This window comes from Stegodyphus dumicola, chromosome 8, assembly GCF_044657685.1.
Source record: "Stegodyphus dumicola isolate Sdum_Otavi_A_Nest chromosome 8, ASM4465768v1".
NCBI lineage: Eukaryota > Metazoa > Arthropoda > Arachnida > Araneae > Eresidae > Stegodyphus > Stegodyphus dumicola.
In genome coordinates this window covers 41,629,264-41,645,759 of record NC_140775.1, presented here as the reverse complement: position 1 = coordinate 41,645,759, position 16,496 = coordinate 41,629,264, and the positions used below count along the sequence as shown (strand labels likewise).

Below are 16,496 nucleotides of genomic sequence, written 5' to 3'. Positions count from 1 at the left end.
GGGAGATATAGAACTGGCCCCCCCTTTTTTTTGGCACAGTGTACCTACTCAATGGTGGATTGGCCAAAGAAATCGGCCCTGGCAAGAAAAAATATGTTGGCCCTAAGGCCCTAATGTCATTATACATATAAGTCATCATAAAAAATAATTTTATAAAATAAATATATATACAGATAAACTACAAACAATAAATAACATGAAGTGACTAAGTAATTATATAAACAAAACAGCGATCATTTCATAATTAGAAATTTTAATATTTTTTAATTCCAGGTTGCCTGAGCAATATGAGCTGCAAAAGTGCAAATGAACGAGATGGGATATAATGATCAGATAAGATAAGAAAGCCTGGATAGAAAATAAGCTAGTGGCACCATCTGTTGGCGAAACCAGAACTAAAGCATAATTTCTTTAAAGGCCGAAAATTGAAAGTGTGATTTTCGGACCAACAATGTTTGGCAACAGACTTCTGCGTTTCCTTTTTTCTAACATATGCCTCATGTTCCTTGATGCAAAATTTTAAGGCTCTCTTAGTTTGGCCAATGTAAATTAAACCACACTGGCAAGGAATCCTATAAATACCCCAGAAATTCATATCCGGAATGAGGTCCAAATATGTGCTACTAAAATTGCAAATATTTTGCAGAAATTTAACTTTCGGGTTGTTTATTCTCCCATCAATAAAATTCCGAGTTCCATACTGAAGGACCCCATTCCAGATATGAATTCCTGGGGTATTTATACGATTCCTTGCCAGTGTGGTTTAATTTACATTGGTCAAACTAAGAGAGCCTTAAAATTTCACGTCAAGGAACATGAGGCATATGTTAGAAAAAAGGAAACACAGAAGTTTTCTGTTGGCCAACATTTGTAGGTCCGAAAATCACACTTTCAATTTTTCTGCTGCCAAAATTATTCAAAAAACATCTTCCATTGGAGAACTGTATTTTCTAGAGGCATTTCACATTCAAAAAAATCTTTCTGTTCTAGTGAACGATCCTAATTCCAATCCATCTTTGCCTTCAAAATTATGCTTTAGTTCTGGTTTCACCAACGATGGCACCACTAGCTTATTTTCTGTCCAGGCTTTCTTATCTTATCTGATCATTATATCCCACCTTGTTAATTTGCGCTTTTGCAGCTGAATATGGTGGTTCAGTAAAACCATTGAAACTAGTCCTGTGAAAATTTGAAAATATAACGCTGATTTTTGTTGTTTGACTTCTGAATTAGCATTTGTTTGGCATGTTATTGGGTCTTAATCATCCAATACTAGTTCTCTCTTTTATCATATTAAAAAAAAGTTTGGAAAAGTTTATTTTTCTTTGCAGGTCTTGCCCCTTGAATAACCGAACCTTAAATATCAATTAAGATTTTTCAGCAATGTATGAATTGGTAAATTTATAGAATTATTTATTAAAATATTTATCATGAAATTAGTAAAATATAATGAAAGGCAAAGAAACTCATTTTAAGGCCAAAATTAAAATTCACAAAAACTCAGAAATATTATCCATATGAATGCATTTTCTCACAAAATAAAAACTATTACATTGTTGTAACTGAGTAGAAAACCTTCTTATAAGGGTCTATACATGGAAGTAGGGAACAGAGGGAAGGCCCAAATTGGTTCTTTCCATACACTGCCTTAATGCACCCCTGTTAGTGACCAAAACAATTAGTGATCTGCCATTAAGATTAAGAAGTTTTGACGTGATTGAAGATAAATATTTTGTAATTACATCAGATGTATATATTTTCAATCCATGTATATAATATTTTCTTTTTCTAGAATATTTCAGAGTCCTAAGTTTATGAACGAATACATTTTGAAACAACATTTCCTTCTGAACGAAATTGAATGCTATACTTTTCCCAGCGCAGTTTGCTCAGAATAATTTTAATTTGAATGAAATGTTTTCACAAGTTTTTATTAATTACATTAGAAAGAAATTTTAGGGTAATTCGATTTTATTTGGTTAATGATTACAAAAACTAAAAGTTTATTATATTAATTTCTACTCATTATAGTGGAGCAGCTTCAGACTTCGAAATGTTTGAATGTGACATGCTATCCTACAGTCCTTCTGAGTAAGTATAAGTTTAGGGTACAATAAAATAACAGGATTTTTATATTGAGAAAAGTCTTTTTTTTTTTTTAAACCTGTATCTGTGTGTTAATAAAATATAAACTGAAAGATTTATGTTTAATGATCCAGCAAAACTACCAAATATCAATATCTGCAAAGTTTGTCATCTATGACATGACACCAAGGTTCCAAGATGGACTTTTATTTTAACTCTATTCCAAAAATCTGATATTTTAAAAGTTTTTCTGGCATAAAAAATACATTTGGTTCTTTTCTGAATTTTTTACAGACTACAGTTATTTATATTTAAACCATATGCAATTTTTAAAAACTTTTTTTCAAGTTATACCCTATGCCTCCTGCAAGTAAGAAATTCATCAATCACCGAAAATCTGTATTTGTATAACTAATACTAATAAAAATAAAGGTTTATGCTTTAAAGTTGAAAGCAACTCATAATGATAAGAACAGACCCCAAAATATACTTTCAGAGAACTTTTAAATAACTTCTATTAATAATACCTTGTCAAGAGAATTATTCTCTCCTCTAGACATCATTAAAACAAAGAACTAGAAATAAAAATCTCCTGAATTTTCTTCATGGTTTTTGAAAAAAAAAAAAAAAAAAAAAAAAAAAAGATAAAACTACTGTTCTTGTACATATGCTATGAAAACTTCACTATCTTTCAATAGGTACGATTCAAATTACATTTGTTTCAGTAGATATCATGGTGATTACTCTGACCTGGAGCTTTTAACCTGATTAAAAAATAAAAAAGTGTATTAAAATCTGTTTGGGTTTTTAATGAAAATTTTAATCTGGCATCTTTTGATTATATTAATATGCAATTTACTTTCTCTCTCCTTTTTAACTGGATAAAAGAATGTTGCTAATGCAAAGAATTAATTAAATTTGTATTTAAATTCAATTTTATCTTATGAAACAATTATATATATATTATATATATATTATATATAATACTAGCATATACCATTAAAGCAATTTTCTTAGCCTCATTACTATGGTGATTAAAATTTAAAAATACAATAACAAAAAGCTAAAAAGTGATATATACTAACTGCAGGCTGAGAATCATACATATTGCTGTTCTCTGTGTGACTAAACAGATCTTCAGAGCCTGAATATTGATAAAGATCTTTTGAGTTTCCACTCTGATTGCGACTAAAACTGGAGCTGAAGCCAGACTCCCTACTTATTTTCTGCGTTGCATCTTGTACTAGGAAATGATCGCTATTTAATAAATAAAGCAATTTATATTTCAGGAAAATTCATAAAAATACCAAAATTTTTACAACGAACACAACATAAAGAATTTTTTTATGTTTCCAAAATACTATAAGCAGCATTTTTTCCATTATAAAAAAATTGACAGAAGTACATAATATTAAGCTGATCATGTTTATTCAGTGAACTTACTTAAGAAATCTGCATTTTTGTGTCCAAATTTTTCTATCAAAACTATTTTTTTCCCCCTGCTGGCTAAATGCAAATGTAGTACCATATTTACATTGCATCAAGAACAATTGAGCAATGTATATTGCACAGCTATTCAATACAGAGTTATTCATGCTGCAGTATTAATGGGCTGCCACAACTTGTACACATTTAAAAACTGGTATCCCGTAACAAAAAAATATTGATATTAAAGTACATACAAAGAACATTTCAAGTTACACTGCTTTAGCTAAAGGCACTAAAAAGTAAAAAAATAGTTCTTTTATATATGATTAATTTTTAGTCCTAGATAAATAAAAATAAAATTGAAAGGCTACTAACAATGGTAGATTTTAAGCCAAAATTGTCAAAGATAACTTTAAGTGAGCTGAAAGTAATTATTCTTATATATTTCACTTCTAGACTATCAAATCAAACGTTCCTTGAAATTCTCTTAACATCCAATAATGTTACATACACCCATGAATACTGAGAAAGCTAAATATTATTTTTTACTTTTAGTAAATTTAGCAAAAACATACAATGAAAAAAATTTTATACATATTTTATATTTCCTCATTATTACAGCCCCATTTTCCAAACAGCAAGCTGATGCCAGGATTATTGCCAAGTTCATATTTACTTCTCATATAAACTTATTTCTGCCACTGCTTTTACTATGGCATCAGACATATTTCTTGTCTTTCTAGGACTTCACATATGAAGTTGCATGATGAGACACATGATGACGGTGAATTATGCCTCATCACTTTTATTCTGCCACTTAGTGGAGTGCATCTTGTAACCAAATATCTTTTGGCATTTTATGTATAAGGAGATCTTGGACGTGTCAATGATTTTTGGGCTTAAATGCAGTTTCCTCTCTATTAAGAATCTGGGTAGGAAAGAATTCATCAATTTCTCAGCATAATCCATCAAATATCCAGTATCGTGGAAGAATATTGCTGGCTTTTTTCCCTATCTGAACATACTCTTCCTTATGTCTATAATTTTTTCAGTTTTGCATATTTTCTTACTTGGTTATCAGATTTACAAAGAATGTACTTCTCTCATACAACTGTTCCAGTTAACAGTTGTATTTTTATAAGGCTAAGTTCCTTTGCCCATCACTTAATTAATGTCATTTTCTCTGCCTAACAGTAAATAAATCACTACAATGCCACAAATAGCATTCTGAAACCACTGTTGCAAAAACATATGTTTTTCCTTTCCTTGAATCACAATTTTTCACATCAGACCTCCAACGCTGTCATTGATATATAGTTTTATAAAATGGCCAGTTTTGTATATTTTAATGTGAAGTAAAATGCTTCTTTTCAGAGAGCTATAGCATCTTTCTCACTTCTTGGTAAATTAAGTATTTTATTTATTTATTTTTTTTAAATATATGTTAATATGTGGAATATCCAGAGCTCTTTGCATGATGAAAGAATAATGAGTGATTACAAATTGTTAACATTTGCATGAAAAAAGAGAAAATATGATAAAACATAGTTTACTCGGAGCTCTTCTCCTTCTGAGCATATTGTAGATAATCATGATTAAGACTGCCCTATATTTGATGATGGCTTCCATTGGTTATTTATCAATAATCTGAGCACAGCCATAAAACTAGGGGAGGGAATAATAAAGTACCTAATTTGTTTGTACCTAACACACCCCCCCACACGCACGCTTGCACCCCCCCAAAAAAAACAAGCAGATTAAAGCTGAATCACTATGAAATATTTTAGTTTCATCATAAATAAATATGTCCATAAAATTTCAAGAAAATCTGCTTGATATAAAGGGTCTGAATTAATTCCAAGATTTGACCCAAACAAATAATTTAGAAATAAAGTAAATAGAACTGCATAAAACTTAGATGCTTTTCTATAATATAATTGACAATTACCTATAAATTTTTTGCAATAATGTATGGTATCACTCTTAACATGTAGACACACAGAACAGAGAATTTTTACTACAGAAATATATATGATATTATTTGAGAAAATACAGGAGAAAAATTAAGTATATAAAACAGAAAACAAATTTGGAATGAATTAAAACTTTACAAAGCATAAACATTAGTAACTTTGAAAATGATTAAATACTACTGCCACAAATGGAATTATCAATAAATATTACTATACAGTGCACCAACATTTAGCCTATGATTATAACTAAAAAATTACCATCTTTTATTATCAATTTCTTCGATAAAAACAGAAAATAAATTGAAGCTGTTATATTTAATTTTCAATATCTTTAAAAAAATTAAACAATATATTTTTATGCTATAAAATTAAAAGCTACTTCCTTTTCAAAACCCTCATTGTGCTTAGTCACTATAATTAGTGAACATAATTGCCCAATTTGTAACATGCAAATTTTAAAAATGTCCCCAAAGTTTAAGCGATGGCCACTTTAACAAGTAATTATTAATATTCATTAATAAACTTCATTAGTGAATTATGAAAATACCTTGAACATGAAAACAGTCAATGCCATCTTAACACTATGTGCTTCCCAGAAAACCAGTGTGCTTAACTCAACCACTAACAAAAATGACATAGATAGATTAGCTATGTTTGTGAGCCCCTGAGTAAATGCCAAGCAGGCTCATGCATTAAAATAATTCTGCTAACGACACAACTTTTTATCAGGTTCAATTGCAATATTAATTAGGTTTCTCTATAAAAAAGAGGTTCTCAATACAAAATTACATAGTATAATTTCATATTTCTTGTAATGAATAATTTTAATTTTTACATACATTTAGGTTCCCCAACATTTAGATATCACAATAATTTTTATATAGATTATTTCTTTTTTTATATACTTTATTAATATAATTTGCTGTATCATCTCTTTTATGAAACCATATTATTTGACTATGTTAAAATATATAATGAAGTGTAAAAAGTGACATTCTTGAGTTAAGCTCAATACTTACATTGGGTTGCTATAGAACAAATCTCGAGAATTCACTTGGTTAGAAAACATTACCTGAAATGAAATAATTCATTAAGCTCCAGTTGGATTGCCTGCACATTTTTATGAATGATTTATTAAATGTTTATGAACAGAAATATAAACCTATCTTTTACCTTACATATATATACAAAATAAAATTACACAAACTTTGCAAAACTTAAACACCAAAGCAATTTCATACAGCTTTAATGATGTTTGGTGCTTAAGTATTAATTGAAATCGATGTGCACATTGGTAATAATTTGTTAATAATTTTCTGCCCCACTACTGTAACTATGCATAATCCTTATTTCTCCAGTTACATATTATGTTCTGCTGAATTGTACTGCTCCATATTTATTAGTTTTTAAAAAATAACTTCTTTTTAATGCAACATTAAAAAAAAATGAAATATGCATCTTTAGAATCTGTTAGGCAGTAAAATAAAATATATATTCCTTCCACATTAAGGTACTTGATTCCAAAATTACCTTAGGCCTCCAGGTCTTCCTATAATATTTAAAGGATGAACAATTTTATATATATTTTCAAAAATTTGTGTTTTTATTTCTTCCTTCAAAAACTATATTCAGGATTATTGTCTCAAATCCTTACTGGCAAGTGATGCAGCTAAGTTACTCTGGCCTTCTGAAACACAGATGGCAAAGTGCTCTTTCATGATGGAAAAAATCATGGAAGGAAGTTTAATTTCTTTTTGGATTCTTTATTTTATTTATATTCAGTAGACTCCCAATTAATCAGGGTAATACCATAGATGATCATAATTAACCATTTACCTGTATTTTTAGCAGTTTAAGCTTGAAAATAGATCTATTTGGTTATGTAAATTAAATCAATATTCAAAACAAGGGTGCAGACTTAAAAAAAGAAAAAATAACATTTTTGTTTATATTACTCTTGTATATCTGTAGAAGTCAATATGAAATAGAAATTAATGGCTGTATATACAAGTTATTTTTATGATTTAGCGCTTTATTTTCAACAAATAATTTAAAAATTCTTATATATTCTCATTTATGTCAACTAAATTACATACTATTATGGATAAAAACAATTTCCGAATACTCTGACCCCACCTGCTTTCACTGCTATTAACTCATATGTTTTTTTATATTTTTCATTTTCTATGAAAATTTTAATTTATTCCAAAGGTTTATAATAAATTTTTCACCATTCTGCAATAGACAAATTTAACATTTGATTTTATACAAGGTTTGCTGAATCTACCCAGTTCAAAAGTTGACTGTATTTTTAATCAGTCTGCAAATCAATTAGAGATGAGAGAATAACTTGCTAACCATTCATCTCACAAACTCCCATGCTATGAAATAGCATGTTTTACCCCCCCACCTCACATACACACACTCCAGTGATAAAAATGACACTAATCCATGACAGTAGCTACACATAACCTTGAATTTATTACATATTTATTTTTATTGGGAACAATTAACATTAAATTAAGGATTTACCATATTTGACGGCATATAAGACGCACTTTTTTTCCTAAATTTGGTCTCAAAGTTACCTGCGTCTTATACGTGAAGAACACAGGTTAACTTTCAATACTGAATGCTATTTTTGGCCCGGATAAAGATCTAGACACACATAACTTTTTATACATCTACATGTGTGTGGCCTTCTAAATAAGGGTGCATCTTATATGCCAGTGTGTCTTATATGCCGTCAAATACGGTAATTGCCATGGATTGTCCCCGAGTCAAAAGTTTAGTAAGCATGCTAATTGCATTACTATGCACTGAATCAATAAGTTGGTACTTTTCTGTTATCGGGACAGGATTCAGAAATGTATGCGCGTATGTATATACACATGTATGTACGTGTCTATATAAAAACACATACACATATATGCATACATTATTTCTGAATTTGATTCCGATACCAGTCTTTCATTATAATTTGACAATCTAAGTACCAGTCTTTCATTATAATTTATTATAACCAACAATTTTTTATGCTTTTTATTAATTAAATTAACTAATCTGCTACTGAATTATATTATTATATACTGGCAAAATGGTTACTTTCTGATTATCCTTGTTCCGATGAAGAGTTGATACCCATTGGTAATTTGTTAATTGATATAAATGATTATTTGGCTATCCTCAGTGCTTAAATATAAGCATAAGAAACTAAAAATTTTAAGAGAAAAAAAACTTACAGTCAATATTTATTTTTATAGCCAGTGGATATTGATCAGCAAAATGCGTGTGTGTGATTATGGCAAAGCCTCGAGGGCTATCTGCCTAAGAGGAGGGATGCCTTCGTGGAAGACTTTCTAAGGGAAACTGGCTCATATACACGTTACACATGGGGAAAACCACGAAAACGCCCATGCAGCCAGCCCGTTCGCGGGATTCGAACTTCGGACCAAACTACCAGTGTTCAGCAACTTTACCGCTCGGCCACTGGTGGGCTGATCAGCAAAATTAAATGCAAAGCATTCAAATACACACACATTCAAGCACACATATGGTACTTCATATACATGTTGTCATGCATATGCTTGAACATAACTGAAAACACAGCAATTCTATTGAATGTGTGCAGTAAAAGGAATGCAGAAAATCAGAAAGTATGAAAAAATATTAATGATTCTCTTAACATTTGATAATGTTATTGGCCATCTAGATGACATTATAAAACTTTTATCTGAAAGAGATAATGAAAATTTTATATAAATGGTCATACTGTAGAGAATATTAGGCATTTTATTTTAGAGAGGTGAAAAATGTGCAATTCTTGTCGAACTCCATCTCCAGACCTGGTTGCTAGCCAGATGTGATTCCTGGTTACACAAAAAAACACAGGGTAAGCAGAGAGAAAAATCTTATATTGTGAGTAAATCAGAAAACAGCTATAAAGAATATTATATTTTTGCAACTGAAATAGATAATTCAAAAGCCTTTCTGGTACTTTCTGATTATCTGCACCCATATGAAAAGTTGAGAAAAAGTACTTATGAGGCAAAAGCAGTTTGCCTTTAAAATAGTTATGTTATAACAAACAATTTTACCAAAAAATATTTATGTAGCAACACAGCTGTGCATGCAGCACAGGTTTGTATTGGCCAGTGTGCAGTGCTGAGTTTGTCAAAATCTGATGTTTTTTGAAGCAAAAATAAAATTGTTGTATATATGAAGAGAATAATGGTAAAAAATAATAATAAATAGAAAATAAGGGTAACTGCATTATTACCAGTGCTTCTTACTTTTTAAATTTCACCGACTGATTGCTCTTGTAGAGAATTCTTAGTATGCCACTGTTTTAAAAATGGCTGTTACTTTTGAAGCATTAACTTCCTGAAAAATTAAATTAATGTAAAATGTAAATTTGTAAATGATCTAAAAAGTCATCAATGAGTTTACAACTTTTTGGTGGGAATGTGGATAATCACAAAGTACCATCTTTTCTTATAAATAAATAAATAAAAAAGTTTCACTCAAAGTGAAAAAATGCAAATTTGTATGCTATTGTTTTTATGTTATTAATGAATTTAGGTTATAAATGCATTAGAAACTATACTTTTATTGTAAAAGCTACATAAAGTTTGAAATTTATGAATCTATTATTATGCGTGATGAGAAGCATTTGTATATACATTCATTAATATAAATTTTATTCATCACATTAATGCTAATAAACATTCATCAACAACTTCTAAACCCTCACATCTCTCTCTCGCCAAAAATAAAGAGCATACCTTGTCAGTGTGGTTTGAGATATATCGGGTGAGATAACTAAACAAACATTAAAGCTTTGCATAAAGGAGCATGAAGCTTATGTCCGAAAAGGTGAAATCAACAGGTCTTCGATAGCTAATCGTAGTTGGAAATTTAATCACAACTCTGGGGACTTAGAATCTGCAAAAATTATCCAAAAAGCTTCTTTCATTGGTGAACTAGATTTTCTTGAAGCTTTTCACATTCGCAAAGATTTATCTTGTTTAGTTAATGACTTTAATTCCAATCCAGTCCTTTAAAAAATTTATTAACTTAATTAATTTTTCAATTTATTTTATTATTTATGCTGGCAGATGGTGCTACCTTCTCATTTGCTTTACTTGCTTTGGGTATAAATATAAATGTGGCTTTCCACTTGTTGCAGATTTCTTTGCTCCTGATGAAGACGGACTTGCACTTGTTTGCCCTCGGAATTGATAGTCTTGAATAAAATCTACACCAAAAACATGGCTGTTGTGTTTGGCGTTGATTTTAGAATACAATATATTAAAAAATATGCAATGTAAATATGGGAAAAATCAAGGTATTTTTAGGTATATTAACTCGCGGGAAAGCGCGTGGGGTGTATCATACCATACCCCTACATAAAAGTGGAATATTCCTAACTTGTGAAACTGATATTCTGTGCTGCCTTCAGTAGCTGAGTTTCTACTTGTGATTGACTTTCAGAACCGCTTTTTCTTTGCCTGTGTGTTTCAGAAAATTATTTATTGGTATTTTGTTCGAACTGCGGTATGACACACACCCCGCGCCTGTCCACGTAAGTGTTTTTCTGACTGAATATTTAGTTCAGAAATTTATTTCTAGAGTGTAACAGTAAATATTTCTACTCGCAAGTGATTTTAAAGTACTTGACATTAAATTATATAATTATACACTGTTTTGGTTTCGAAAAAGATAAAACATTAATTCCTAATGTTCCTAAAAAAGGAAAAACTGTTCTTATGCTTTCAACATTATATAACGATCATACTATAGATGATACTATTGGAGAAAATACAACGTCAGGTATTATATGTTTTTATAACATGACTAAAGGAGCAGTGGATATGTGGGATGAAATGTCAGCCAATTATTCAATTTCCGGAATAACAAGGAGGTTGCCAATGCTAATTTTCTTTCCTGCACTGAATGTTGCTGTAATGAATGCTTGAATTATATTACATTCAACTGCTAATCCACCAGCCAGAATCAGAACTCTGTTTTTGAAGGACTTAGCAATACAGTTAATGAAAAAAGTATTGAACAAAGATCAAAGATTAATACTTTACCAAGAAACTGATGTACTACATGAAAAACAAAAGCAGAAGTTTTGACGAAGAATTAAAACGAATACATGAAATTCAAAACAACTAAGTATGAAAGATGTGATAAATTTGCAAGGCATTCACTTTGTAATCATGCCAAGGACAGTAGAACGTGAATGCAATGTTTAAAATGTGAAAACATTCTGTGCCAAGAACACATGAATGTATTTCGTTTAAAGTGTAAAGAAATAAAATAAGCATTGTGTATTAAAGATGCAATGAAACGTAGAGGCATGACGTTTATTTTTTATCATTTTCATTTATCTTAATTTTAACTCTAAAATTATTTTGAAAATTAATTTTTTGAAACCCAATTATTATTCACGCATTTATAATACACGAGAAGAAGAAAAACAGCTTCAAAACTAAATAAAATTATTTTTATCGTATTTTAAATATTGGGATATGTGATATCCCACTCTAGTAACTTTTCTTGGTGCGACTTCTGCCGGGTTAATATTAATAACTGGAATCAGCTATTTCCTAGTCAGCTAATAAACTAACTTCCATCTAACTGGTGTGTTCTCTAATCGTACCACCAAATTATTTCACACTCGCACATGCATGCACACACACACAAACACGTATATGTAATAATAGTATATGTAATAATATATGTTGAGGTGTTGATCCAAAATGAAGAGCAATGTTGACAACCGAGGCAGATTAAATATTCCTTTTTATTTTAACTGACATTTTGTAGCCACAAATATTTGGCACATCAGTTGTGCCTGTTCCAGCAGTTACATATTTTATATTGTTCTGCAATAGGAAGAATACAGTATGGCAGTGTGTTAATGGCAAAAAAAGCAAAAGCAAAAAAAGTGCCTAGTGTTCAGGATGGCATTTAATTCAGAATGAGTTAGTTTCAGTTTCAATACATTTGATTGGATAATTAATAATAGTGTTAGTGTATAATTAATAACAGTGGTTGGATAATTAATAATAGTGTTAGTGTATAATTAATAACAGTGGTTGGATAATTAATAATAGTGTTAGTGTATAATTAATAACAGTGGTTGGATAATTAATAATAGTGTTTGTGTAAAAGTTAATAATAGTATTAATAACAGTGTAAATCTGATTGGATAATTATAGTGTGGCTGTTTTAATTCTCTTTACGTCACCAGCATTATGTACACATGACATGGATTAGTCTCGAAATGATAAAGTGCAGAAAAAGGTATTAGTACTGATTTTAGATCAGTTAGAGGAAATAATGAAATTAAAAAATAAACATCAAGAGGCCACTGCTAATTTAAATTATAATTCATATTTACATATTTTTTATCTTTCTCACATATACTATAATATATATTCATAATAATTTATAATAAGAAAACTTTTCCAGATACCATCTCCAAGGAACACAAATTCAATTAAAACCATGAATGAAAACAAATTTTTAAGTCAGAATTTAAATTAGTATTTTAAATAGTAATTTCAACTTCTATTACTTCAAATTACTATTTAAAATACTAATTTAAATTACTATTTAAAATACTATTTTAAATAGTAATTTCAACTTCTATTACTTTGAATTACTATTTAAAATACTAATTTAAATTACTATTTAAAATACTATTTGAAATTCTGACTAAAATTGTTTTCATTCATGGTTTTAAATTGAATTAGTGTTCCTTGGAGATGGTATATGGAAAGTTTTCTTATTATAAATTATTATGAATTATTAGTTTATTACTTTGCAGCTTTAGCACAAGTCATAGGCTTTTTAATTTACTTTTAATTACTTTATTTTGAATTTATAATATAATACTATATATATATATCCTTTGTCAAAAAAGTTCCAGGGCAAAGGTCGTGAAATATAGAAAATTGCATTTACTAAATAATGATCCTAGCTGCTTACTTTCATAGCACAACTGGCAACATTTCTGCAGGTCTTGGAAGCAAGGAAGAAAAATCTTCAACTGCGATGCTTTCAAGCTCATTTGTTACAGCCTCTTGGATGTCTGCAATAATCTTGATGAAGCTTTCCTTTCAATTCCCTTTTCACTTAGGGAAACAAGAACGAAATCACAATAATCCTTGACACAAATGTAGGATCCCATCTGGCTCTATCCAATAGTTTAGCAGAAATTCTTTGTCTTTCCTCTTTCTGTTCATCTGTTAGTGAGTGAGGGATGATTCTTATTAAGTTTCCGTTTCCCTAAATCTTTGCATAGAAGCTTATGACACACATCACGTTTCAAATTCAGTTCTTCTGATATCATATACACAGTTACAAAAGGTCTTCTTGCAATAACTACCCTACATACTTCATGTTTGCATCAATATGTGCTATAGATGGGTGACTAGCTCTGGGATCATCTTGCACGAAACCTTTTATGTCACTCGAAAACACAACTTCTTGAAAGTGGCTCTCCTGCATATGCTTGCTTAATATATTCCCGAGCTTTACCCAGAATTCAATGGTCACAATCAGAATCCACCGTGTCACCTTAATGAATGCAACAACAATCCAAACAGTGTGGTGTGAACACATGGCCAAAGTCATGTCAAGTACGAATACATACCAGGTAATATAAAAACAACATATGTTCCTTTTTAGCACTGCAAACTCAGAAATAATAATAAAAAAATATCCTGGAACATTTCTGACAAAGTATGTATATATACTAAAGGATTATCAAGTGTATTATCTCCTTAAATAGAGTTAGTAGGATGGTAATCCATTTAGTAAACAATTATATTATTACTTGGCAGCTGTTGTGCAAGTATTAGGAAATTTATTTCGATTTATTAATGTATTTAATTTAATTCACATACACATAATAAAATGTACAATCAAATACAATATTTAAGTTACTGTTTATTATGGCGTATCACACGCACTTATAATTTCTAACTACATTTTTAACTTTTAGGTATATTTGCCATATAATGTACACCTTTTTCTTTACAAAGAAACCTGAAAGATAGATATAAGATGCTCTTACCTTTTGAAGTCATTCATTTGAAGATTTTTACCAGGCTTTCGAACAATGGTATACTGAATTCATTTGACCTAATTAATAAGCTATAGGGAGAACAACATGTGTGTGGGGCAACTGGCTTGGAGGAATAAATAATTCTGGAAAAAGAGCGAGTTGTATTTAATGCAGCTGTACACAAGAATGTTATTTTAGGGTTTTGAAAATTTTGGGATAAGAATGCACTTTTGACCTAAATAAATTCACAGAATTAGGGGTCAGATATCTTTTTCTGTTGTCATTTGAAGCCATAATATTGAAATGAACATTGGTTTTAGTAAATTGCATTTGCTTTAACCCCTTCGAGCCGGGTAGCGAAAACACGCGCTTATCGCTGAGGCCGGCAATGTCTTACGCGAGCGTCTCTCCAGGGCCAGGGGCTTTTTTGCTACTAAGCCTAAATCCATGAAATTTCCGAAGTATCAACGCATTGTTTAATAATGCTCTATAGAGTATTTAAATGGCTTATGCTTTATAGATATTTTTATATATATACTTTAATTACCTTATTTCTTGTTTAAATGCATATTTTACACATTTTATTTTAATTACTCACCATTTTATGAATTTTAACATTAAACATCTGAAAACTAAATATATTACTTAAAATTCTCTTTTCCTATGAAAAATTTGAAAACAGGGATCTACACACAGTCCTACGTTACATTCCTTGCACTCGTAATAACTCATTTGCCATTTTGGAGGATTTTTCCGGGAATGTGAACAAACAAAGTATCGTCGTCTCATTTTCTTATCAGTCTCTTCTGAACAAAGTTTTGGAAAATGTCTTTCAGTTAATCTTTCAGAATCAATATCAGAATATCAGAATTTCAGAATCAATATCTGAAATATTTTGCATCATTTCTGCTATTTCATGCTCTGTTAAACATTTTCGACGCTTCGACATTGCAACGGTAAAAACAAAGAATTCACGTCTAACAAGATCTAATTATTTTCTAAAAACTGAACTGCAAACCGAAATACCCAATGCTTTAGAGCAAATAAAACTTCTCTACTTACAGTTAACAACTACCATGTGTGAATAAAGTGTGATTTAAAAAGACGTCATAAATCACGCCATTCGGAAGCATTTATTTCCCCATTTGTTTATATAACCAAAAACATGTGTATGTGAGTCATGCTTCTCTCATTTCAAGTAGAAGGTCTAATTTACATGTATCTGAAACCATATGGACATACAGTGCCATCTTGTGGCAGAAATTATAGTTTGAAAAACGTTCCAAAGTACTGGCACAAACATGTGACAGTCGGTAGAGAACGGAACAATCCTCTGGCACGCCTGCGTGTCGGCCGGTAGAAAAATGTGTTCGTTGCTGGCACGTATACGTGACAGTCGGCGCGAAGGGGTTAATTGAATGATCTAGGGTTCCTTTTAGTAGTGAATATGGCTTCTGCCAAATGAAACAAACACAGTGCTGGTTTCAAATGCAAAGTCATTCAATTTGTGAAAGAAAATAGAAATCGTGCTGCAGCAATGAAGTTCGGTGTTGATGAAAGCGACATATGTGAGTAAAAGAAAAATGAAATCACAACAATTAATATGCTAAAGAATAAATGTATTTTGCACAAAAGAGTAAGAAAATGGCCTGTTTTAGAAAAAAGTGTTGCGAACTGGGCCCTAAAAAATCACCATAATGGATTAATTGTAACAAGATACAGTGTATGTTAATTTGGCTTAAATTGAGCACAAAAGAATGCAAATGAAAATGAAAACTTTAAAGCAATTTTGAGAGTCAAACAACTGATGTGAAAGGAATAAAAATGGTTCACAAATAAATCTTACCTGATTGTAGTGCTTTTCTACTTAGCGGACAGTACAAAATTAAAACTCACCTTTATTTTTAACGAAAGATGATGCCAAAATT

The 16,496-nt window shown here is 30.3% G+C and overlaps 1 protein-coding gene across 7 annotated transcripts in view; it reads right to left on the bottom strand.

The window, feature by feature from the left end:
• Positions 1-16,496, bottom strand: part of LOC118183101 (uncharacterized) — a 94,285-nt gene that overhangs the window by 66,671 nt on the left and 11,118 nt on the right. For 4 of the 7 annotated variants that reach the window (XM_085821761.1, XM_085821762.1, XM_085821767.1 and 1 more), the window contains exons 2-3: positions 6,506-6,558; positions 3,171-3,342 (exon numbers count right to left, since the gene is read on the bottom strand). In XM_085821761.1, the coding sequence (XP_085677887.1) occupies positions 3,171-3,342; positions 6,506-6,558 (225 nt within the window). Of the gene's footprint in view, positions 1-3,170; positions 3,343-6,505; positions 6,559-9,258; positions 9,356-9,778; positions 9,870-16,496 lie in introns of all 7 variants that reach the window. The other 3 variants (XM_085821764.1, XM_085821766.1, XM_085821765.1) reach the window with 2 other exon arrangements.